This window comes from Bactrocera neohumeralis, chromosome 3 (assembly GCF_024586455.1).
Source record: "Bactrocera neohumeralis isolate Rockhampton chromosome 3, APGP_CSIRO_Bneo_wtdbg2-racon-allhic-juicebox.fasta_v2, whole genome shotgun sequence".
NCBI classification, from domain to species: Eukaryota; Metazoa; Arthropoda; class Insecta; order Diptera; family Tephritidae; genus Bactrocera; species Bactrocera neohumeralis.
Window position 1 is genome coordinate 58,426,089 of NC_065920.1, and position 27,227 is coordinate 58,453,315.

General features: G+C 34.3%; 1 protein-coding gene across 2 annotated transcripts in view; it reads right to left on the reverse strand.

The window, feature by feature from the left end:
• The window catches only part of LOC126754075 (discoidin domain-containing receptor 2), a 600,425-nt gene that overhangs the window by 245,664 nt on the left and 327,534 nt on the right, over positions 1-27,227 (reverse strand). For both annotated transcript variants that reach the window (XM_050465959.1, XM_050465958.1), the window contains exon 14: positions 11,925-12,705. In XM_050465959.1, coding sequence (XP_050321916.1) covers positions 11,925-12,705 — 781 coding nt within the window. The remainder of the gene's footprint in view (positions 1-11,924; positions 12,706-27,227) is intronic.

Below are 27,227 nucleotides of genomic sequence, written 5' to 3' on the forward strand. Positions count from 1 at the left end.
TTTCAGATACCATGATAAAATATACCAAAATATAAATTGAATGCTAAAATTTAATTAAAGTCACCAGTTTGCCTGTCGTCCACCCATTTCGAGCTGTGCATCCGCGCTGATTAATTCATTTCATATCCATAAGAATATTAACAACCACAAGGTAAAGAGTAAATTAAAATATGCCAATTCACATTGCTGCATTGTTGTTGGGCGCTGTTGTTGTACCGTACAGGTAAAATTGAATATGAGCAAATACTGACATTTGTGGTTATGAAGCCGCAAAATTCGTACTCGTAATAACACCATCATACGAAGCAGCTCATACTGATACTCTTAGCACAGCAACAATAAGAACTACAAAAACTGTGTGTTTGTGTGTGTGTGGTAGGTAAAAAGAGCAAAAAGTCGGTTATGATGTGTGGCAGACTGATAAAATATTGATGGACATTCGGATAGACAGTTAGCAGACATACAATGGACACAAACGATGGACAATATAAAGTGTAGAGCATATAAAGCAATTCACTTGCATGCTAACGGCATATATGGATGTATGTGTTATATTAGGGTGGGCCAAAAATATTTTACTACTTATTAACTATTACATAATTTATGGTTTAAAACCGACCTATATATGAAGAAAAAAATATCCCTCAAAAGAAAAATGCTTAGCTTGATTTTAAATGGTTTCGATGAGCATTCAAAGTTTTCTATAAATATTTGTAAATTGTATAAAAAATACTAAAAAGCATAAAATTTCCCAAAAAATTAACCTTTATATGAAGAAAAAAATATCCCTCAAAAGAAAAATGTTTAACTTGATTTTAAATCAATCAAGTTTTCTGTAAAAACGTGTAAAATTTTATGAAAAATACCAAAAAGCGCAAAATTTCTCAAAAAATTAACCTTTATATGAATAAAAAATACCTCTAAAAAATGCTTAGCTTGAAGGTTTCGATGATTCAAAGTTTCCTATAAAAACCTCTAAAACTTTATGAAAAATACCAAAAAGCGCAAAATTTCCCAAAATGTTAACCTTTATATGAAGAAAAAAATATCCCCCAAAATAAAAATATTTAGCTTTATTTTAAATGATTTCGATGAGCTTTCAAAAATTCGTTAAAACTCTGTTTTTATTAAAAATACCCAAAACCATTAAATTTCCAACATGGGAATTTTTTCATTTAAGAAATTCCTTAAATATGAACATTTCTATGCAAAAACCACAAGCTCTGCATATTACGACTTTTTTACTTTTCAAAGCTTTTCAATATACGAATTTTTGATGAAAAAATACCCTTGTTGTTAATTTGTTAGGAAATTTTATGATCTTCAAAAATCCACACTATCAAAAATTTTGTCCCAAACAGTTCAAAAGTTATGGTAGTTTTAATAAAAATAGCTTTTTACGTATCCCACGTGTATAAAATTTTGAAAGCTTACCGAGAGCTATTAAAATAACCCTAATATTTTTCCTTTCAAGGATATTTTTTGCTCTGCATATAGCTACATTCTAACATACAAATTCGTAAGCTTACTTTGTGCCTCACCCTAATAAGTATGTACGTATGCGTGTTTATTGGAAAACTGGTTGGAAGAGACAGGCACAGATGGTGACTTTATTATTGTTGCCCAGATGAATGATAAAAATGGAAAATTAACATAGACACATTGCAGAGACACGTAAATATGAATGGACAAGTTGGAGTGCGAGTCAAGCTCTATGGATAGATAGGCGAGTACACTGCGTAGGATACAGCACGACAGGATAAGACTGGTGAGAATATAAGTGAATGTCATACAATTTGACAGGTTAGGATATGCGATAGAGTGTTGTCATAACGCTAGGTAGTTTGGGTTAGAAGCAGGATATACACATTTAGGTGTGTCAGGTGGGTAGTAAATTTTTATAGCCAGGATATCACAGGTGATATGAGAATAGGCAGTTAAGGGCTCAGTAGTAGCTGAGCTGAAAATTCGTTGACTAAAGTAGTATGGTTGGTAGTTATCTGTTACTGTTTGTGGCATGTTGCAAGTGTTGGAGTTTTAATAAAAAAACTGGAAATGCTTTATTTGTTGGTTAAAATAGACAAGGTAACTTGAATATTATATAGGTTAGGGATTGGTGTTGAAATCCAGTCATAGTTTGAGGAATGTAATTTCCTGAATTGAGACTTAGAACTGAAGATCTAGCATAAAAAGTGGTCGAACATCTTTCAAAGTTCGGTCGCTTTCATTCTGGAAATTTTGATGTGAAAGATGCAACTCGCTCTGGTCGACCTATCGTGGAAAAAGTCGATGAAATTATGGAAAAGATTGACCAGGACAGTCAATAACCAGCCATGACATCGCCAAAGAACTTAAGATTCATTATCAAATAGCTTTGAACCATTTAAAAAAGGCTGGCTACAAAAAAAATCTCGATGTTTGGGTACCACATGAATTGTCTGTGAAAAATTTAATGAACCGAATTAATACCTGGGATTCTTTGCTGAAACGAAATGAAATCGAAACATTTCTGAAGCGAATGGTAACAAGAGACGAAAAGTGGATGGATCAAATACGAAAATGATGTGCGAAAAAGACCGTGGTCCAAGCGTGGTGAAGCTCAACAAATGGTCGAAAAGCAAGGATTGCCGCCGCGAAAGGTTATGCTGAGTGTGCTGGGGATTGGAAAGGAATCATCCACTATGAGCTACTCCAGCCTGATCGAACGACTGATTCTACATTTTACTGACTACAACTGATAAGATTGAAGTAAGCAATCAAATAAAAATGGTCAGAACTGATCAACAGAGAGGGCTTCGTGTCACTCACACATCTTTGATGACTCGCCAAAAACTGGTAGAGTTAGGCTGGAAAGTTTTGATGCAACCACCATATAGCCATGACCTTGCATCATCGGACTACCATTTGTTTCGGTCAATGCAGAACTCTTTTAATGGAGTAAAGTTGGCTTCAAGAGAAGCCTGTGAAAATTAATTGTCACATTTTTCGCCGAGAAACCAGAAAAGTTTTACACTGATGGAATAAAGTCTCTAGCGAAAAAATGGCAGAAAGTGATCGACCAAAATATACTTGTGTTTCAAAAATGCTCATTAAAAATAAAAATAAAAAAATAAGTTGAAGTTGGATTAGAAATACGAATAGCCTTCTTCCATGAGATAAAAATGAATCCTTTAAAACAAATGAATACTGCTGTTGAGCTGGCTCAAAAATATCGGAGTCTTGAAGTGTCATAGGGCTCTACTCTTGGGTAACGAGTACATTTATACATTATATACTATATGTTTACATATAAAAATCCTTAAGAGGCCAAATTAAATAAAGGTAGGCAGTTTCCAGTTTTATCCAATAAATATTTCAAGAAATCATAAATTTTTCATTCTTTCCTTTTTGCATTTCACATCTTTTCACAAACTCCAACACAACTAAGTTCTGTGCTCTCCGAAAATGTGCACATGTCACAAGTAAAATAATGCATATAAAACATCCTTTATCCTGCACGTCAGTTGCATTGTCGTGCATTGCACAAATTTGTTACTCATACTATGCTTGCTGCTATTATTGTTGTTGTTTTTGGAGCTATACTCAACAATGTCATAATAAAAGCTTCAATTAAAACTTGCACGAAATCAAAGGTAGACAAATGGCGTTGCGGTCGCCCGAACAGACGACGAAACAATAAAGGCGCACACGCTTGCATGAGAGGAAGCTATCGCAGACGAAGGAAAGAACTGCATATCGAAGGTTGTGAGTGTACAAGTATGAAAGTGTGTGTGCGTATTTGCAGCTGTATAACGGTTTTATTAACTGTCGTTGGTGATGGCATAGTGCCAATGGCTTTGCGGACGCAACTATAATGGAATTTGTGATGAGCTTACGCTGTTGGCAGATGAGAGATGGAGGCTTAAGAATGCCGAGTATGTGGGGACAAGAGCGGAAATAAAATAAAGAGAAATACTAAATGAAAGGTTATGATGGGAATACAACAAAGTGGAATTAAATAATCTAGAAACTAGCGATATGAAATGAAATATCATAAAATAAGTTAAAATAAAATGAAATAAAAGAAAAAAAAATAAAATAAAATAAAATAAAATAAAATAAAATAAAATAAAATAAAAATAAAATAAAATAAAATTATATTATATTAAATTAAACTAAATTAAATTAAATTTAATTTAATTATTTAAAATAAATTTAATTAATTTAATTTAATAAAATAAAATAAAAAAAATAAATTAAAGTAAAATAAAATAATTTGAAATGAAAAAAGACAACATTTATACTGAAAATATTAAAATTATTTAAATTAAAACAAAAACTAAAATTAAAATAAAATTAAAACCAAAATTAAAAATAACTTAAAACTAATATATTATAAAAATTAAAAATATATTAAAACTAAAGTTAAAATTTAAATAAAAATTAAAAACAGAATTAAAATTTAAATAAATATTGAAATTTAAAAAAAAAATAAAACTAATATGAAAAATAAAAAAAATTAAAATTAAATAAAGTCAAATTTAAATGAAAGTAAAAACTAAATTTAAAATTAAAAATAAAATTTAAATTTAAACTAAAATTAAAACCAAATTAAAATTAAAATTAAAATTAAAGTTATAATTAAAATAAAATTAAAGTTAAAGTTAAAATTAAAATAAAATTAAAATTAAAGTTAAAATTAAAATAAAATTAAAACTATAATTCAAGTTAAAACCAAAATTCAATTCAAATTACATAAAACTAATTTAAAATTAAAATCAAATTCAAAATTAAAATTAAATATAAAATGGAAATGAAATTGGGTAAAATATTATATAAAATTTGATTGATATACTTGTACGTATAATTCTGAAATGAATTAATAAAAATTTAATTTACTTACATTGGAAGAAAAAACATTGAATTAATTAATTAGAAGTAAAAATAAAATTTGAATAAATTAAAAAAATAATTAAATAAAATTAAAATTAAATATAATAAATTAAATTAAGTTCAAATCTAAATCAAATAAAAATAACATACAATGAATGAAATAAAATTCAAACTGAAATTCAAGGAAAAAATTAAATTTATTATTATTAAAATGGGATTTATTAGTCTAATAATTTAATTAACACATATGAAATTAAAGTAATTTTAATTATATCAAATTTGCTGCTACTAAGAAGAATTTTATTTTTTAATATTTTGGCACTAAAAGGCAAAACCACTCTTCATAATCCAGTCAACTTTAATGGATTGTGGTTAATCACCAAATTTCTAACGAATTTTTCAAACAAAAAATGTAAAAATTACTTTATATAATTTATGAAAATGAAATTTCTGGCCAAGTCAAATGAAAATCAATAAGCAAAAATGGCAAAATAATTAAGTGCAAGCTCTTTATTATTCCCGTTTGCCTTTTTTGCCGTAAAAATAGTTTAATTTTTATTTTGGAACACTCTACATTTGCCATATTCATTTTGAAAACTTTGCGGTTTTACGATGTATTTCTCTATATTGGCATTCCGACTGTGCAGCTTTTTTTGTGTGCCAATGTAATCACAGTTTTTGCACCTTTTTTCCAACTACACTCCCAATATTATGCAATATTTTACATTTTCCTCGTTTTTAATGCTGCTCTATTGGTTTTGTGTTTGAAAATTTTTCGGTTTAGTTCTATTTAATTTGTTGCTTTGTGGTCAATGTGGTTGGAATTTGCAATTTTATCGATCACTCATTTACATACATATATACACTCTTGTTTATGTGTGTGTGTTACTACATTCTAATGTATTTTTATATTTCAACCACATAGGAGTATATGTGAGAACATGTATTTACATTAGGGTGTCGGTTATTCTCTAAGTTGATTTTGTTCTACAAATGATCCCCGAAGTTCCAGTCTTGACCCAGAAAAATAAGGATTCAACGTAAGAGAGCTCTCTATTTTCAATTTAAGCAGAACCTAAATCATATTGTATATCACTTCCCATATATATAACATTTCTCTTTTTAATATTATGCATAAATCTAGCAAATCTACAACTGTGAGGAAGTGATGTTCTAATACAAAATTTCCCGCTCTACAAAAAGATCTCGATAATTTTTTTCATCGATATATTCCTATTAAAGTTATAAAAAGTTAAATTTACATATATGTATATGAAATAACCTGAGCATTCGAACAAATGATTTATACAACCACTCTGTGTTGCTCATACGACATGGTGTACTATATAAAGCGGTTTTCTGCAAAATATTATAAATAACTTTTTTGTAGATTGGAACATTTTGTATTAGAAAATCACTTTGCAAGACAAAATAGTCTTGTTCTGAAGAAAAAAATTGTATTGAAAAATAAAAATAAAACTCATGTAAAATATATGAGGAAAGTAAAATTAACGTTTTAAATTGAAAATTAAAACCTTATTTACGTTGCATACCTACCTTACCTTTCTAGTATCAAACCTAAAGCTTCATCAGGCGTTGGCACCTTAATGCATATACATACATACATACACAAATGCATAAGTGTGTAAACGTATTTATGTGCTTTTACATGAAATATTTTATCTGTGAGTAGTTTGTATTTTGTTTGTCAGTGCAACTGAGCAGAAAACATATCCGAATATATTCGAAATGAAATTAATTTAATTGCTGTTGGTATTTATTTCCATGAGCTTGTTGTTTAGATTTTGTGAGGATTTAAAATAGATTCAGTATAAAGAGCTAAAAAAAAATGTAAAATATTAAAATCCTAATTTTTTTGTTGATTATGGTCTAGAATTCCAAAACTGTCACAAGATGATAAGTTAAAATAGGTAACTGTAAGCACAATGAACAGCAATTTACTGGTGGACTGAGAATATCGCTCATTATAGACGCACATGTCTTCGTTTTTGCAAAGCATACACGAGATCTAGGCGCAGCACCTGAAGAAGCCGAACAATATCAAAATCAAAAATATGAGTAACTACGCGAAGATGTTAACAAAAATCAATGGGTCGTCGGGTATAAAATAGTTATGAAAAAACTCGGAGCTCGAACGAAGGCACCTGACTTAAACGCTGCCAAAATAGATGACGTCGTTAACGCGTTCTTTCACAGGCAAGTGAAGAAGTCGCACAGTGTAGATGCCTCAATACAAGCGATTAGTTGTGTTGGACACTTTATAGGTTCGAAACGCTTTCAAAAACGGGAGATGGGCGGACATATAGACACCTTAGAAAACAATTTTAGAATTCCCGATTAGCTCAATGCTGTGCTATCTTAGTAACAGAAAACTGCTGTACAGACTAGAGAGGAACCCTGACAAATAGAAGTTACGTCAGGAGCAGCACAAGGGTCGATTTTAGGCTCATATTTAGGTTATGAAGGCATACTAAAACTTGAAATCAGATCATGATTCGGACGCAAACATGGCTTGACTTACATAACTTCCAGCTCGCTACATAAAAAACATAGCTACTACTGCTAACAAACAAGCACATTCCTCTCGTAAAAAGCAAGCAAACGACTAAATATATTCTCTTTAACCGAATAAAGAAAACCACGATACTCGCATGGCAACGTAGATGGGAGAATGAGAGTCGCGGCAGATGGACGGTGGATTGGTGTCATGCTGGAGAGCAAAAAAAAACGGGGGTATTATTCAGAAATACGTAGATATTTTGCTACGTCGGGAACTTAATGCAGATGTAAATCTATAATGAGAAAAATGGAACGCCACCCTGTTGTACTGCAAAGGCGGTTCCAGAGTGAACAACGGTTCCTTAGAAAGGGGTTTTTAGTGATCTGCAAGTGGCTCATACCGTTTCTGAAACAACAGCTCGCATCATCAGAGCATCAGGCATTTTCCACCCCATGACCCTCAAACAAAGTTCATGGAACCTTAAATTTTCTTTTACAAGTAATTGAAAGTTAAACCATCAGAGCATTTCGGAAAAAGAATTGGGTGCTTAGCTTACAAAATTTGGTCTCTTCTGAACTTTCGATTACCGAATTTTGTTGCTGGTGTGGCAACAGAAAATATGTCGCAAATAATGTCCTGACATATTGCTGAGTTGAAAGTTATTGGCACAATAAAAATCACAGTTCATTCAGGGTAACGCACTTGAAACTGAAATGCGGAGGAACAGGTAACATCAGCCTGTAGCTTCCACTAAAGAACTATAATCTATAGAAAAATGATGTTTGTTTTCTCTCATAAAGCGTTTAATATCAAGTTATTGAACTAATAAGATTACTAGCAAGACTGTAGCAGTTCAGAGGCTTAAAGTATAAAGTATGCTATATTTTTCTGTGTGAGATCGGTTCATTCTAATGTTTCTCTATAAGCAACTGTTTACAATGATAATAATATGCATGAATAAGAAAAGTGTATGATTGGAAATAACATGCCCTAGTAAGAATATTGTGACAAGAGATCAATAAAAATAAGCCAAGATAAGCAAACAAAATCGAAGCTCTAAGCCTTAGGGAGGCTGAAAAAATCAATTATTTTTGCATTTAACTGCAGGTTTTATTTATCATACTTAGGATAATCCGATTAAGGTCAAATATGCACCGATTTTTTTAGAGAATGTGTTGCCATTTAAAGAAAATTTCACAATGCCTCTTTCAGAAACCCTCGTCGCTACTGATAAAAAAAAAACTGAGACAGTAAATTTCCTCAAACTTCTCTTGAGGCAATTCTTTTAGCAAAAAAATCACGCGCTATAGACAGGGGAGTAATTACTTGCTAGGTCCGAACTATAAGGTGTATACATAAGAACATTGGTTTTACTGAAGCTCTTAACGAGTCACTATCCATTAGTGTGGCCTAGCGTTGACCTAATGGAACATAAATCCACTCTTATTGGTCAAAGCTGAAAGCTTCTGGGCGACTGCTTTATTTAGATGGTTTATTTGTTGACAATACTGGTCCAAATCAAAAGTTTGGTTGTAGGGGAGTAGCTCATAGTTAATGAATTGCTGCCTATCCAACCATTAACCTGCCTGATAATCTTGGCCTGGTCACCGTTTGTGTCGGCTTATGGGACAAGAGGATATCATGAGCAACCCACTTTTCATCACCAGTAATCCTACGCTCTAGAAATGGCTCGATTCAATTACAATTTGCAGAAATTAGGCTTATGACTGTTTCTTGCTTTAGCTCATGTCTACATCACCCTCTCTTTCTTTCTTTCTTTGTTTAGCTTTATTTAATAGGTTGCGGTCAGACTTGACGATTCCCATTATTTTACGGATAATTTCTGTAATTCGCCTGCCAAAGCATTGAGCATCTTTGGTATCAAAACTGCCGGAATGGAATCGACGAAACTAAAATTGCGATTGATTGGCTGCTAGAGGAAAAATTGTAGGCTTTCTCTCTGTTACTCTCTGAAATACTAAGGAAGCGAATCTCAAAGAAAAGCAGAGAGAACTCGAAATGCAATCAATCACAAATTGTTTCATATTGTAACGTTATATTGTGGATAGCTATGTTTAAACAAAGAGAACATTGTTAATAGGGAAAGTCTTGGTCTTTTTCTGGTCTCATCCCGTGTCGCTTCGGTAGTGAAAAACTCTATCCTTCTTATTTAGTTAGTGTTTCTATAGCAGCTAAATATTGAGAAGAGAATAAGGAAGACATCGATGCCATTATATTGGTTTAGAGGAGCTTTGGAGAAATGGTGGGGTCTTTCACGAAAGGTAGCGTTTAGGCGCTACGAAACCTTAGTCAAGCCAGTTATATCCTGTGGTGTATTCGTCTGGTAGAGGGCACTGGAAAAAGCTACACGTTTTAAGAAACTTGAACATGCTCAAAGAGTAGATCTCATCTATGCATTACAGACTACTCTGACAATAGCACTTAATGCTGGGGGCATTGCCGACAGGTGTTTGGCTGCGATGTGTGTTTTAAGGCTCAGGTAAGTTAGTTATATGGAGGGATCCGAACAAGAACGCCTTGAAATTATCTTCCCTTTCAACTGTATTCCAAAAACTTCGATTGGATGGTTTTTTCTCCGTTCACATACCTACAAGGGAGATGTAAACGGGAGAAATTGCTGGAGAAGAGGCGTAGTGAGCCTTTTCATGGATGTGTCCAGGCTAAGAGGGAAGATTGAAGGGCGAGTTTTCTGAAAGGAGCTCTTAGTCAATCTAAGCTTTAGGGTACCGTATCTCTGTAGTGTTTTCAGGCAGAAGGTGGCCGTAGGCGTACAGCTATGAAGTACCGCTTCCTTTAAGGAAGTGAGCATTCATTCCGACAGCCGAACAGCTATACTAACTTACTACTTAGCTCAAAGCAGTGTCTGTCATCACTGGAAATACCATTAATCTACTTCATTACCAGACCCGTTTGGGTGCCTGGTAACAGCGAAATCGCTGACAACTAAAAAGCCAATGAGCTAGCCGGAGAGGACACACTTGCCCAGCGCTCACATTGGAATGAGAACGAGTTGGATCTCCAATGGTATCTTGCGTTCTACCACTGAACCAGTAGACCACGCATGCGCTTAGCAGGCGTTGGTTGCCTGTTCGACGACGAGATCCCTTTGGCCTAGAGTAAAAGGAAGGAACTACTACTGAACTAATTGCCTTGAGCAAAGTTGATTTTGCCGCACTCGTATGCGTATATACAGGATCTGTCTAATAGGCATCTGCGGTAAGACTAAAAATCTTGTCGGACGCTAGTTGCCAAAATTGTATGGACGAGGTTGAGGTGGAAACATCTAGGCACTTTCTCCTCCATTGTCCAGTCTTTGCACGACTGATCCTGAAACACCTTGGAAGTCTTATCTTTCGCAAACCAGATGTCTAAACTGACATTAGCCGTCTCAACAAACTTTCTGGAAGGCTCAAAGCGCTTTGTCGATTTGTGATGGTCTTATGATCCAGTATATAGATGTTTTTAGGCGCCTAAACGGATCGGCGTTCTTAGCTGTTCAAGTGAGACCTCTGTTAGGATCGACTTTTTAATCTAATCTGATCTAATGATTTCTGGTCTGGGTCTGGCAGTGAACGAGGATAAGACGAAATATCTACGGTCATCAAACAATCAGTCGTTGCACTCGCGACTTGGCACTCACGTCACTGTTGACAGTCATAACTTTGAAGATGTAGATAATTTCGTCTATCTTGGAACCAGCGTAAACACCACCAACAATGTCAGCCTAGAAATCCAACGCAGGATAACTCTTGCCAACAGGTGCTACTTCGGACTGAGTAGGCAATTGAGAAGCAAAGTCCTCTCTCGACAAACAAAGACCAAACTCTATAAGTCACTCATAATTCCCGTCCTGCTATATGATGCAGAGGCTTGGACCAAAAACTGATGAGTCGACGTTGCGAGTTTTCGAGAGAAAAGTTCTGCGAAAGATTTATGGTCCTTTGCGCGTTAGCCACGGCGAATACCGCATTCGATGGAACGATGAGCTGTACGAGATATACGACGACATCGACATAGTTCAGCGAATTAAAAGACAGCGGCTACGCTGGCTAGGTCATGTTGTCCGGATGGACGAAAACACTCCAGCTCTGAAAGTATTCGACGCAGTACCCGCCAGGGGAAGCAGAGGAAGAGGAAAACCCCCACTCCATTGGAAGGACCAAGTGGAGAAGGACCTGGCTTCGCTAGGAATATCCAATTGGCGCCACGTAGCGAAAAGAAGAAACGACTGGCGTGCTGTTGTTAACTCGGCTATAATCGCGTAAGCGGTGTCTACGCCAATTAAGAAGAAGAAGAAGATCTAATGATTTCGCGAATAATAAAGCATTTTCCAGATTTTGAATCTGACGATACGGATCATGACATCGAATTAGGAGTGTCGATAATTTTTAGTGTTTTTCTAAAATTTTAAAGCAGTATTTATCAATTGCTCATATCAACTTATGTCGTAGTCTAATTATTGTCACATATAGTACATCTTTAAGAGTCAATTTAATTCATTCTCACTCACCTCATCCCCTTCGTTTCGCACAAGTGTAGCTCACCGAAAACGCCACAGCCCAATTTCTCCACTATCACCAACGATTGTCGCGGAAACTCTTGCACTTGAAAATTAGCCAGCTCTTCGTTAACATCGACGATGGCGTGGCCAGCCAGGCCATTTCCACTCATGTCCAGATTGTAATGATGCGGTTTAACAGCAGCCAAAGTAGCGGCAGAACTCGCATAACCATAACCGCCGCCCGTTGGCGTTGTCGAGCTCGATGCCAGACTGGCCGTTGTAGAGGCGAGACTGCCGCTGCCACCACCAATGCTGCCATTGGGTAATGTATTGCAAGCACCAGCATTTGTGCCCACACCACCGACCGCACCACCGCCAATGCCATGCGAGGCATTTGTGGCGGCATTTGCTTTGCAAATCGCTGTGGTTGCATAGTATTTCTCATTACTGCTAGCGTTGCCCAATAATGGCGGTAGGGGCGGTATTGGTGGCGGGCAGTGTGTGCTGGCTGTGGCCGTGGTGGGTGCCGGCGGCGGTGGTGGTGGTGGCGTCAGTTGTGACTGATATGAATGTTGATGTTGTAGTTGTTGTAATTTTTGACTAGCGGTCGACAGTTTCGATTGAAACATGCTGTTGAGTGTGTTGCGTGCACTGGTGCTATAGTTGCTGCTACTGCCGCCACCAGCGCCCATGCTGGCGCCGTACAAGGAATTGGATTTTTGTGTGCTCGTCGGCAGTAGGTCCTGCATATGTGGTACGGCGTACTCCTGGCAGACAATGTCCGGGACGTCTGGAAGTACAGAAAAAGTTATGTAAATAAGAAAGGTTAATTACAAAAGGGTATGCTGAAAGAGACGTTGGAGAAGAATAGTTTTCCCATTAAGCTAAGTTCAATAAAGGTATTGTGATTGAGATGAAAAATCCAACGAATAATAATATTGAAAGAAATGGCCTCAAATAGTTCGCGTTGTTATTTTAAGTATGGTGTTTGATATGACTTATGTTTATCCAATCAATGCCAATAATAGGTCAATTGAAAAGTCCCTGGCCTAACATATGTAGTAAACACATTTTTTGGCAAAATTCGTTTTTTTTTTTAGTCAAGATAGTTCCTTTACCTATAGCTAGGGAAAAATCCATGTATTGGACCTGGAATTGATTTCGCACCTACCATATTTTCCAGATCAGGCTCCCAATTAGAATTTTATGTTCTCATATCTCAAAAGAATTGCAGAAATTTTCGTCGAATGAAGGGGTGGTCGAAACTGAGACCTATTTGGAAACAAAGAACAAATAGTGCAACAAAAGTGGCATCGAAAAGTTGGACACTCCAACCGTTTTTCGCTGCTTTCGTTTTTAAAACGGTCCTTTAACGTTATCTATTAGTCGCTGTTGATGGTCCTTTTTTCAAGGTAGTCAATAAAAATTTTTGACATCGTTTTTACCGACTTCTGTCACGGTGCATCGTCTTGATGCAACATCACTTTCTTTTTCTTAAATTAGGCCCATTTTTGGCGCTATCATCGTTAAAAGTTCAAAAACGCTATCGCTGTTGATGGCACTTCCTTTTTCGGGGTAGGCATATAGATTAATAATATTTGTAAAGATATAACAGATCGTATCAAGTGAAATTGTTAATGTCACCATAATATTTGGAAATAATTCCTTTTTTTGGTACCAACAGAGCAAGTATTTTTTTGCCATTTGGTCACATTTCAAGAGCTGCTAGATCACGCCGTATCGCTGTAAATATGTACAGGAAACCGTTAATGGATTAACTCAATTGAAAAATATTATATTAATTCGAAAGTTAATTAAGAATTCGAAAGTACGGCCACGATGATTCGATGCATAAGCAATGTCACCAAAATTTTGAAAGCAATGAACAGCAACGCGCCTATATTTTTCCAGATCACTTGTACTAGTTAGATAGGTTGTTTAAGCTAATGAGCAGAAATTTCATGTCAAACTCCAACACCGTGTTCAGTAAGATTCTGCTGGCCTATCCGGGCAAGATTCATGTCACAAAACTTTGCAATAAAAGAAGAAATCACCTTCCTTGAGGAACAAAACCAAATCTCAAAGAAACGAAGATATGCTTTCGAATGATGTGTATAGAATAAATCATTCTTTATTTTATATTATAGTGAAGTTCGCGTAATGTCAAACTTCGAAACATGTTAATAGAAAAACCAAGGAAGATCTCTCGATTATCTATTCGAAAATTTGTTTCTTCGAGTACCTATTGCATTCAAGGTCTAAAATATCAATAAATAGCAAACGCGAACGAAAAAACTTGTAGCTTTGTCTTTACCACTCGCCAGTATATATAATTCGAAATGGCCATCTAAAAGAAATCGACATACCGCCTTATCTTTCAAACAGACACACTGATTGGGAGTATTTTAAATTTATCCTTGTCAAAGATATTGATTTTAAAATAAATACTCGTATAATAATTCATGATATCGTAGAAGATGAAGTTCTTAAATTTACAAAAACTATTCAAGAATCGGCTTGGAAAAATAGTCCTGTTCCGAAACGAAAAACTTTTATATTAAATATCCATCACACATTTTAGAGCATAAATCACACGATTTCCTCAATATAAAACAGAATTAAACAGTTTAACTTAGCTGCTCAGCAACAAAATATAGATATATACAAATCAAAACATTTCTAATTACATTGAGAAAGTAACGTTCAAAAAAAAATTCGGTTTGATTCATTTGGAAAGCTGCAAAAAATTTTTAGGAAACCTGTATTGTCAAATACATCACTCATAAAGCCAAACGGGTGCTGGGCCAAAAGAGACTAAGAAAAAGCGGAAGTTTTTCCGCGAAACTAACTAAAACGTTTATTCCTTTTGTGTTCTATGATACTTTAATGCAGCTGGAAGCAACGCAATGAGTACATGAAATCCAACCAGCTCCAAATAAAAAAGTGAAAAATATCAGCAAAACTAGATTGAAACCAAATAAGACTCCCGGCTTCGATGGGTGACTGCTAATGGACTGAAAAAGTACACGAAAAGCATTAGCAAGCTTACACCGAATAAACGCTTGTTTTAACTGCAGGTGCGTCCAGTTGTCATGGATGGTATCTGAAATCATTATGGTACAAAAATCTGGGAAAAGCGCATATGAGGTCTCATCGTATCGTTCACACTCACTGTTGTCTATTTTGTCCAAGCTACTTGAAATTTTAGTTATAAGAAGGCTCCAGAACATAACTGAAGAAAAACCACTTCATCAATTTGGATTTAGATCTCAACATTGCACAATCGTTCAAGTTCATCGTATTACAAGCATAATAGAAAATACGATTGAAGAAAAGCACATTTTCATTGGTGTTTTTCGATAGAATATGGCACCATGGCTTACCTCATAAATAAAGACTTCTTTTTCCACAGTATCTAACTGACCTAGTTACCTCTTACCTGAGCAACTGCTACTTCAGAATAAAGCAGGGACAATCGTATAGCTAGTTACAGCTAGTAAAAACAGGTGTATTCCAAGGAAGTGTTCTGGGACCACTCTAATACATTTTGTTTATTAGCGACATGTCTCCGGTGCCAAACTGCACAATCACAACATGCAGATGATACCTGTATTATTACGAACGGGTAAAATGAAACTGAGTCGTCGAACAGAATTCAAACTTCCATCAATCAAATTGTAGAATGGACACAGAAATGGTACATTACTTTAAATGAGTTGAAGTTTATCCATATAAACTTAACTAACAAAAGTATTACATAAGTATATCCCTTACATTTTAGAAATGAAGTAATACCGTTTTCTACCTCGGCATTATTCTATATCTATATCTGGTTATGATGCTGGAGCAAAGTGGAAGCAGTATATACACAAAAAAAGTTGCAGAACTAAAACTAATGAACAACAAAACAAACTGGTTAATCGGTAAGAAATTACCTTTGGTACTACTTGTTTTCGACAAAATAATGTAAGTTTACAACAAAATATTTAAAAGATATAAAATACACTTTGTACAAGATAAAAATTAAATACCCAAAAGTGGGTTATGTTAATTTTTCACATAAATTTTAAAGTTATGTGTAAATAGTTGCAAAAGTTATAGAACTTTTCATTATCTACAACATTGTCATGCAACTTTTTTCTATAAGACTGGTAGTTTCGCAGCAAATCTACTCAAACCGTTCCTAACCCTTAAAAATTCAGCCAGCATATTGGCTAGAAGCGTCTTGGGAAGCAATTGCGGAAGTAGAACGAGTTGCCAGAAGTAAGCAACTTAACTTCTATTGGGTGCCAGGCCACACAGGCATTGAAATAGTGGACAATACTGCCAAGAATGGCGTAGGGCTAAAACTCGAATATGGGATTAATATTGAGAAACCCATACATTGTCTATACAGCAATTTCGACAGAAGCATAGTGAAACCGAGGCCACACAGGCATTGAAATAGTGGACAACACTGCCAAGAATGGCGTAGGGCTAAAATTCGAATAAGTGATTAATATCGGGAAACCCATACATTATCTATACGGCAAGCATAGTTAAGATGCCTGGGAGCAAAACTGCAAAAATCATGAGCAAACGGTAGATCGGAAGTACACAAAATTCCTATTGGTCCCCACGGTATGATACACTAGAGTAGGTATCGATAGTGAGAGAGTTTGTTGAAATTAGCGTCAAGCCCAGGCATTCTGAAGTATGACTATTATTTTTGGACTTAGGTACTGAACTCCATTATTTATTATTTACTTACATCCGAAACTTAGTTTTGTCTTTTGTATTTACGAAAAAACAAAAATGCTTTGGTAAATTTATAGTAATTCTATTGTATAAAAACATGAATTTATGCATTAGTTTTGGAAAAATCAACGACTTCAATTTTTTGCTTACGAAAGCGGTTTATCCATTTTATATTTTCATTTCCAGTAAAACCACCGAAACGTATTTTGCACGCGTATTTTTTGAAAAAAGACAAATCGTTTATGTATACTCGTATTTATATAGAGAAAATATGTAAACTACTCAAAACAACTAGCATGTAAGCTATGAAAATATATCCCTGCCACATGTTGTTGGCCAATAGAGTTTAGAGTGCAATTTAAATTCCATTTCAGCTGACATTTTCAGGATTTGCATGTGTGCACGCGAACGTAAACAAGCAAGCGCACGAATACAAGCAAAGTAAATGCGAAGAGAAAGATGTCGAAGCATGTACACACTTGTCTGCATATATTTGCTTGCATATAAATTCATGACACACACGCACGCACGTGCGCACTTCGAAAACAAATCAACACGCAAACATAAAAATCAAAACTTTCCACAACAACAGCCATTCGCTTGCATTTACAAGCGCCTTACTGCATGCACCACACGTGCCTATGTGTCTGTGTGTGTGAGTGTTGTGTATCTTGTACACATATCAATACACGCTGTTTGTGTATCTGCATGTTGTGTGGGAAAATTTTGGGCGCGTGAGCGCTACAAAATCCTTAAATTCAATTACCATTCAAAACTTGGCGCCACAAAAACATGCATTGCTGGAAAATAAAATCGCTTGCATTTATATGCGGCACGTTGGCAAGAACAACAACCGGCAAACTGCAATAATCACAGGCAACAACAACAATAACAACAGCAATAATTTTCTCACTTTCTGTGAAAACGCAATTTCTTGGTGGATCAACACAAACCCCACTAACAGACTGCCTCAGCTTGTTTTCACACTATCGCATATACATACATAATATATACACATGTGCCTTGGAGTGCTTGTTTGTTGCTCATACGACATGGCGCACCATTGCATACCCAGTGGAAGACCGTATTGTAGTTTGAAAGGCGCTGTTGTAGGGTCTTTAAACAGAAATGTGGTCGTATTTCTGGCCAGAGGTAATGATAATGTGTGTGTAAATATATAAATTATTAAAAAATATTTTTTTTTTTATAAACAATTAAAACTCCGAATTTTTGGTCAAAAATCGATTTTTTTTTAGAAACCGCCATTTTTTCAAAAAAAATTTATTGTGGTTCTACCTCCAATTAATTACTAGATTTAACATTACTTTAACGAAATCTGTTTGTTTTTTTAATTTCACAGGATGCAGTTCAGGGATAGAGTGGTCACTGCAAAACGTCTTTTTTGAGAGGAGCTCCCGGAGATCAGCTGCAGTTCCTTTCCAAATAAATATTTTTACTAATACTAAAACTTATAATACGGTAAAATAATAACAGAATGTGTGTGCGAAATTTTGTATCAATTAATTTAAAAGTTTTCTGAGAAAAAATTCTGGAAAACTCGCTTTCTTTCGCTTTTTTTTTAGGCCTTCTGACTGTATAAAACCTCTTAAGAGGGTAAGTACTCACAAAAACCGGAAACAAATTTTATTTTGGCGATTTACTTTTGGGAAAATGAAAATGTTGCATATAAAAAAATAACGCAGATACCGAGAAAAAGTATTGAATAAAAAAATCTTTTTTCTTATGAAAAATAAACACAGCTGATACTTTATTTGATAAGCTCTCATCTTCCTTATTTAGCCATATAATTAGTAAAAGTCATATCTAATCCAGTCATCACCGGACCAGATACAAAACGTCCTTTTAAAGTCACAAGTAACTAGACATGTCAAGAAGTTCTTCTTATACCCATCATTCTATTTTGATTCTATACTACCCAAAGGCAAAAAACAACGGTTAAATCGCCTGAAAGTTATCTCGAAACTTGGCCAGTCTTTCGGTATGTCATTGATTTATTCATACTTTAAGATTTAACTCGTGACCTTATCCAAAAGAAGATATTATACGCGATCTCAGTGGAAGTTTCAAACTAAAATTAAGATTTTATAAAAACTTGCAAGCAAAACAAAACGCATTTTTTCTAATTTTATTTTTGAGTAGGCATTTTATTTCATAAATTTTATTAAAAAATGTATTTTTACAGAATTTAATGAGTTTCAATATTCGGCGATTCACTTTGAAAAATTTTGGAGTCCTTTGATCTCGAAGTCAATCTCCAGGAGAAACTTTGAAAACGGTGTCTGGTGGTGGGGAAGTTGCTGCTTAAAACTAACTCAAATTCAAATCCCATAAAGAAATAACATCTTTTATAGATTAATACAGCTAATGAACTAAACACTAATCATAATTGTGATTTTCGACAAAATGGCGGTTTCCCAAATAAAAGTCTTTGTTTGTAAAAAATTTCAATAGCAGTGTGGCTTAAAAAATCTAATTTATTGTGAAAATCTTTAATTTGTAATCATTACCTAGCAAATATAACTAGGTGGGTCGTATGATCTATGTAATCGATCTATTCAGGCATTTCAAAGAAATTAGTATCACCAACATTGTAAACAGTGTTTCTAGTAAAAAGGGAAAAAAGGCTAAGTTCAAGATTATAACAAATATGATTATATTATATTTGAAACTACGGAATGAACCTAAGCTTTCGAAGAATATTTTCAACATATATGTATATCGATATATTACTCTGTTCAAATTTAGAGGTGAATTTTGTCCATTTCATTTCCTTCTAAGTAATCCCCTCTCACTGCAATACACTTATGCCAACGAAATTTCCAGTCATCATAGCACTTGGGAAAATCTTCCGTTATGATGGCCATAAGAGCCTTCTTCGATTCTGCTTTTATATCCTCAATTGAGTGAAAATGGTATCCTTGGAGCGCAAAAAAATCGATTTTTTGAATTTCACGAACGAATATAATTTATTAAGAATTTTCTAATATGCGAATAATATTTTCATTTGCCGAAAATTGCTATAACTACGCCAAAGAGCTTTTATTGAAGAATTGTTTAAAATACTCCTGCAAAAATTTTATTATCCAAAATAAATAAAAGAGTGTCAGAGAGGACTATTCAACCTTCGAAAGACAGACTGACCCAATGTTTTGATTAATTCATACAAATTTTTGGAACTTCTATACATGAATATCAATAGTTTATACCAAATTATTCCTGCTACTTCCTTTGTTTAGTGCCAAACTCTTACACATTAACTTAACACATATACTACAAATATTGATCTCAACAAAACTGGTGAGAGTATAGAACAGTACTCTGAAGCCACAACCAAACAATAAAATCGTCTTTCACTCTTACTTGCTGTACTCGTATTATGATTCTTGACCAGTAATAAATTTTAACGGGAAGTAAAAAAACAAAAACCAAGCAGCGAGTCAACCTTTCATCGTTGCCATCAGAGAAAGAGCGGCTGTAAATTTTTGCTTTATTCTTCAATCATTATTTAAATCCAGCACTAAGCTGTAAACACTCAGTCAGCCAATCAGTGCGAGCTCAGCTCAGGTTTAATGTAAATGAAAGGACAGTTACTGAAAGCTCAAACGAAAAGATAATGAATGAAAATGTGCTTAAAGCAAGAAAAGATGTTAACTGCGATTGAACCAAGTTTGTAATAATCTCACAAGTAAAAACAAATATTTTCCGTACAAGAATTTTGATTTTGAACGGGCAGTTTGTAGGACTGCTATATGAAAGAGTGGTTCGACCTGAACAATTTTTTCGAAGATTGTGTGTTGCCTCAGGCAATGAGATGAATGAGCCAAACTCAGTGAATATCACCTGTAAAATAAAGATAATTACCAAAAGATCGTTAAGTTTGCTATAATGGTTTGATCTGCAAAAATTCTTCAGCACCGTTACCTTGATGATCATAGTCCATACCAAATATCGTTAAGATATCTGGTCAAATAAAAAAATTTTCCATTCAATGAGTAATTTTTTACTTCAGTTTGCATGACAGTTATAAGTTATAGTGATCTGACAAAAGCAATATAACGAAAGACAGTAAGTTTGTAATGAATAATGCTTCGTAACAAATTTTATGAAGATTTATTTTCACATAAAAGAGTTTTCTATACAAGAATTTGATTTTTATTGGTCTGTTTGTACGGCAGCTATATGCTACGAGTATAGTGGTTCGAGTTCGGCGGTTCCATTTCGGATCGATTTTTCAAAGCATAAGGCAGGGACTTCCCTGCTTATGTACAGACAGATGGACGAACATCGTCAGAACGTTCAGTTATAGGGTGTGGTTGGGTCTTCGACCTTTCTTTGTTGGTGTTAAAAACTTCGTGGAAAACTTAATATAATCTCAATTTATTATTTTACAGAAAGAGTTCTCCGAAAACAAATGAAGTCTCACACAGGCTTCCAAGAGTTAAAAATTACAAATGTGGAAACGTCTTGGAACTTTTGAACGGCTTTTACTCCAACCTGCTTATTGGGGTATCAGTAGTTATAGTATATGAAGAAAATAGTGAATTCTGACCGTTAAGCCAAAACGACATTAATTTGGACCCTGGGATACTGAAGAAGAGATATTCCACCACAATGGTAAAAATTTGAAGATGTTTCTCTGAATGCAATACTTGGAGTGGTGGTTCTACAGCGCTATGTTGCTGTGGTGCTAAAGAAGAGGAGGCCTACTATACCTACATATGATGGAAGGGACAAATTGAGTTGGACACATTAGGTGATTCGAATATGCGTTCATTTCGAAGAGAAAGTAGAACTTATGCTTGATTATGAGTTCGTCCAAATTAAATTAGTTTATTATAGCACAAATAACAGAGTAATAAAATTTTTAAGATCCTTTTTTCTCTTTGAAAAATTATCTATTTTTCTTTATATGACCGATCTCAAAAATTCGTTTTTATTATGGCCTCAAATCTAATCATTTATGTTATTTAGCTCTTGCAGACTTTTCTATTATACCGCCTCGCTCAGCAAATTTGTTCCATATTACACCTACTGGGTTCATGGGTCATCAAAGCTATGTTAGTGTGCTTGCACATATTGGTGCTAGAAATTTGCATACATTTGTTCGACAGTAACAGGAAAACTCCAAGTTATACCTTGCTTTTCTCTTTAATACTCTCGTTTTTCTCCAACTTCTCTTATTATTCTTCTAGCTGGTGTTGTGAGCTTTTGCTGACGGAAAAACTTTTCCCATTTACTTAGTTTTCGCAACTAAAAGAAATGAAATTAATTGCAGCGCAGAAACCTAAATGCATACAAGCACATACACATCCACACTCACATATACGTTCATAGCTATATAACTGCGACTGTTGTCTTCACAAATATGTTCGCTCACCTTTGCAATGACTTTATAAGCATAGCTGTTTGCACACACAAACACACATACATATATAGACGTATATGTGTCAACGGTTATGTTTTCCGATTTGCGCGTCGGTAAGTGTCTGCTTTCATTGCATTAAATTCGCCCAAAACACAATCTGCATTTTCTTATGCCGTTTCAGCTGCCGCCTCGCATTCGCCAACAGCCCCAACTGCAGCCGCTTCGGTTTTTGGTCAGGAAGTGGTGAAAAGTTTTCGCTGCTTACAAATTTGGTTTTAAGCCTTTAAACTTTTTAATTTTCAGCTAAAAGTTATGCCGCGTCGCTCAAGATTGTCACTCTGGCTGCTCATGTATTTTGCTTGAATGTTATTTCTTTGCACTTTTTGGTGTTACTTCACAGAGTTTTCGTCTTCTCGTTGAGATTGTCAGTTGTTACAAAATCTTTTCACTTATAAAAAAAGTTACATATTTTGGGAGTTAAATAAGTACCTTTGAAATATCGTCATATAGCGGATGTCGCTCCAGCCAATTTTACCTGCAGTAAACTCAAGGGTTTATGTTTTTTTCTATGATTACTGACGTAGAGTAACTATCCATCTAATGTGTTTTTTTTTTTATTTTCAATACGAATGACATTTACTATATATCCTGTTCACATCTTTTTTTTTATATGGAAGAATTACAGACAGTAAAAGAGTTCGTGGATGGATTTTAGAACGGCTCATAGCAGATGATTCCCTGTCAAGTTTACAAAACATATAGAAAAACTTTTCTGAACATCAATCCTGACTTGATTGCTTGCGCTGATCTCTTCTGGCTCTCCGTGGTCGTTCTCGTTTAGAGATCAGGGGTAGCCAGACTTTCTAAATATCTATTTGTTAAGCTTAGTTTTTTTTATTCCTTTATTAAATTCTATAACACCACTAGAATATTGTCCTAAATTTTCAACTTGATCCGAGTAATAGTTTCGGAGGTACAGCCTTCAGAACTTGTGCGTTCGAGGCTAGTTGGGCTAAGTGTGCCGTCTTTAAACGCGTTTTTCTAAAAACTGTGTTTTTGAAGTCCGCTGGCAAGATTACTCGAGAACTTCTCAACCGATATTCATAAAATTTTACACAAGTGTTTGGTATACAATCTTAAAGGCTTGAGCGATGGATCTTTTTCGATTACAATAACTAAAAAAAAATGTCTCCAAATTTTCACTGAAATTTTAATTTGTTTGTAAAAACGTCTGCCAAAAATCCACTTTTAAGTTTTTATTTCTTCGTCCAAGTTCTAAGTTAAGGTTATAACTAAAACACGTATGTTATTTTTTTATTTTATTTATTATGTTACGTATATGTTTTTACTTTAGATGATCCTATACGGAGCTGTCGTGCCAACGCGGGCGCAAGTTTTTTCCGAAGGGTCACCGGAAATGGCGTCGCAATGACCGAGTTTAAAATATTTTTTTCCAAAAAATTTAGAATTTTTTTGTTAAAAGTGTATATTTGTAAAAAAATTCTAATAAAATATTTAATTTTTTAAATGAGAAAAAATTGTTGAACAAAGGCTGTTTTTTACCCGAGAAAACCCATATGACCCCTTAAAGTGCAGTATCTTAGAGATATTCTCTGAAAATTTGAAATAAGTCTGACAAATACTTTTAGAGTTATTCGTTAATGAGTAAATGGTTCTTAACAGCTCTTCTTCTACTCAAAACTATATTTATGAAGTAAAAGATTCACCTCGAAAACAGATAGATGTATTTCAATAATATTGACAACGCGTTTTTGCCTATTGGCCAACTATCGGCGTAAACACAAAAGGCTCGAAATAAAGATTTAAAAAAATATCGGGCATTTAATTGAAGGAAGTGCAATCGCGAAAAATCAAATCATGATATTCGGCATACTCTTTTATTAACTTCCGATCGAATTATTTCAAGGCGAAGGTTGTCAAAAGAAAATGTTAAAAACTTACTGGAACAGGCTGTTGATTTAACGGTGGCAATGGTGATGATTTTGGTGATCGTTGGACTATGCTGATGACCGTTTGAATAAAGATGGCAACGATATTGCTGAATTTTAAATAAGAGTTTTTGGAATTTTTTTTTTTTAATTTTATACTTTTATATATTATATTTATAACTAGTAAATTATTTTTTATTACAACTATATGTTGCAATTATGCTCAAACTAAAATACTGAAAAATATTGAAACAAATTCTGTAAAATCTATTAAGCGGACAACTCTACTAATTGGCCACAAAGCCTGGCAACCAGATACTGAGAAAGCAGCCTTAAATTCGTTATTTTTTCTAATGAAATCTATTTGTATGAACATACGAGTATTCAAAATTAAACCTCAAACTTTCTCGCATTTATTCGAAATATAATTTTCACTGTATTGAATAGTTTATTATATAAATAATAGTATGAAATGTTTACAATAGCAACGCGTGGCCGGTTCCACTAGTTTTTATAAAAAGTTAACTGTTGGTTTTTTACGAAAATATGGAAATCATTTTCCTGAGGCCGCTCTTTTGTTAAATTAGAAACAAAATTACATTATAAAACTAATTTTTTGCCGTATTGATTTTAGCTGAATCTCCAAGAAAAAGGAACAACGAACTTCTTTTGTCACTGGTTCAATAAATATAACTCTTTTTTCAAAATTATTTTTTTTTTCAAATTTTTGGCAAGCTCAGTTGGAATATTATTTCAGGACTCTGCGTTTTTACTTTTATAAAATAAAACAATTTACTGGCGAGACAAATAATAATAAAAATTTTTTATGTCTCTGACAACACCGAACCCTATAACATTGTCATAAGTGACACTCATTTTATTATGAGTAATCGTCTGCTCAGAAATCGGTTTTGTTGCGATTCAGCGGTGATTTGTAGAAAGAAGCTTGTTGCTAGAGATATTTATGGGTTAACTCGATTGGCATCCAAACATCGAGCTCTTTTTGTATACAGTCTAATTGAAATATTTTGAAATAGTTTTCTTGTGTACTGGTTAGCTCCCGAACAATCAAAGCAGTGCAGTGGCTGCCAGTAGGGATGGTAAACTCGATTCCGATTCTACTCGAAAATCGAGTTTTCTCGTAAAATAATCGATTTTCGGAATCGGATTCCGATTCTATTCGAAAATCGAGTTTTCTCGTAAAATAATCGATTTTTCGGAATCGATCTTCAGTAGTTGAAGTCGATTAAGAATCGATTCTTGACATTCGAAAAATCGATTATTTTACGAGAAAACTCGATTCTCGAGTAGAATCGGAATCGAGTTTACCATCCCTACTGGCAGCCATCGCGTGCACATATAATAACCTCCGTACAATAACCACCACAAAAAAATGATTTTTTTTCCATGTAATTTATATGGAAAACAGAAAATTTGAAAGAGGCACCTCTTAATATTAATATTAAGAGCTCATCTTTTGAGTGACTTTTTTTTTACACATTTCGAAAGTTTTGAGCCTGTTTTTCAGTTGAAAAAAAAGGTTGCCTCAAAATGGCACACTCTAATGTCTATTAGAAAAATAGTGGCCTTCTGTTTACTAAACCTCTTTGTAGTTATGTTAAGTTTCAGTCTTCCCATTAGACTCTTTCAAACAAAAACCAGAAACTAAGGGAAAGTTTTAGAAAAAAATTCCGCTGTTTGGAACAAGAAATGTCTAAAATGGGTACAGACTGTACCGTATAATCGATTTGTTTTCTTATCCAAAAGAAGCTCTGATAAGCGATAAAAATATTCACAAAACCAAAAAAAAAAAAAAAAAACACAATAATAAAATATGCTAGCTTCGGTTGGGACCTCCACATGTTGCAGTTTTCTTGGTTTTGATCCGTCGTTTATATGGCAGCTATATGTGATAGATTCCGAACTGGGAGCTGGTATTGTTGCTTTGGATAAAAATCCAGGCCTGAACATTTTTATATATATTTGTTGTTCTAGAGCCTCCGACTCCCTTACGGTGTTGAAAAATTCGTGGCAAACTACATATACCCTGTTGAAAGTATAGAAATGAAAGGGGATAAGAATAAAATCTTAAATCTTAGGGTTTCCAAATCTATACATATGCTAGATTTTTGGCAGTACCCATATTGTATCTCATGTTCAGTCACCATGTATTTTTTTTTTCTTTCTGGCCTAGAGTTTGAAGACCACAAAAGATGCCAGGGGGTCTCTTTCATAGTAGACAAATATGTATATAGATAAGTCAGTCTCCTAGGTGGTCTGTCTCAGTGTTTCTGGTGGAGTGATCTATGCTAAATACCTAAATCCTATTTGAGCCAAAAAGAGTTGTTTAAAGCAATAATTGTTACTCCAAAACAAAAGATGTGTTTTCATTATCAAACTAGTATAAACCCAAGACGAATCTGAGAAGATATTTTGGGGAAACTTTTAAGAAAAATGTCGAAAATTGAAAAGTGGAGTTTCGTAAGAATATGCTTCTTAAGGTTCAGTTTGATTTCAGGATCTTGAGAACGTTGTGGCAACTATATATAAAAATCCTAAACGACCGCATTAATGATTCAGAGATAAATCTAGCAGTCTTTCAATTATTATAATAGAAATCTGTGGTAAAATACCATTCAAAAAGAGTCAAAAAGAGCATCTAACCAAAAACTGAGCTGCTTTTAATTTTCAAAATAATATTATTTTTTATTGAACAGCTTCTCATTTAATTTCCAGTAAAATATTTAAAATTATTTTGCTGTGATTTAAATGACTCTTTGATCAAGTTTAAGAGAATGATGGTGAATGATAGCTGCAAACCGTCTGAGGTGGAAAGTAAATCAGTGTCATTGTAATCTTGCTTTATTGTACACTCAGTTTTATCCTTACAATCTGCCATTAATACGAGCAGTGTAATGAACGATAATGACAAAACTTTGATATTCGCTAAGCATTCAATTTGTTTTTGTTACAAGTTTTGGGCTAAACGTACGCAAATACTCGGCTTTATAAATGCATATGTAGGCAAATGCAAAGAAGAAAGTTCGCATTGACGAGCGAGAGTGCAATTTATTCTCATTCACACACATACATACATGCGCATTTGTGTTTGCATATAAATTTCTAAGCGCAACTCAGTCTCAACGCAGTTGCATTGTAAAGTTTCAACTTATTTGTCATACAAGAGAGACAGAGTCTTATGCGCCTAAAACTAGGCAAATCTTTGCATATATGTGAGGA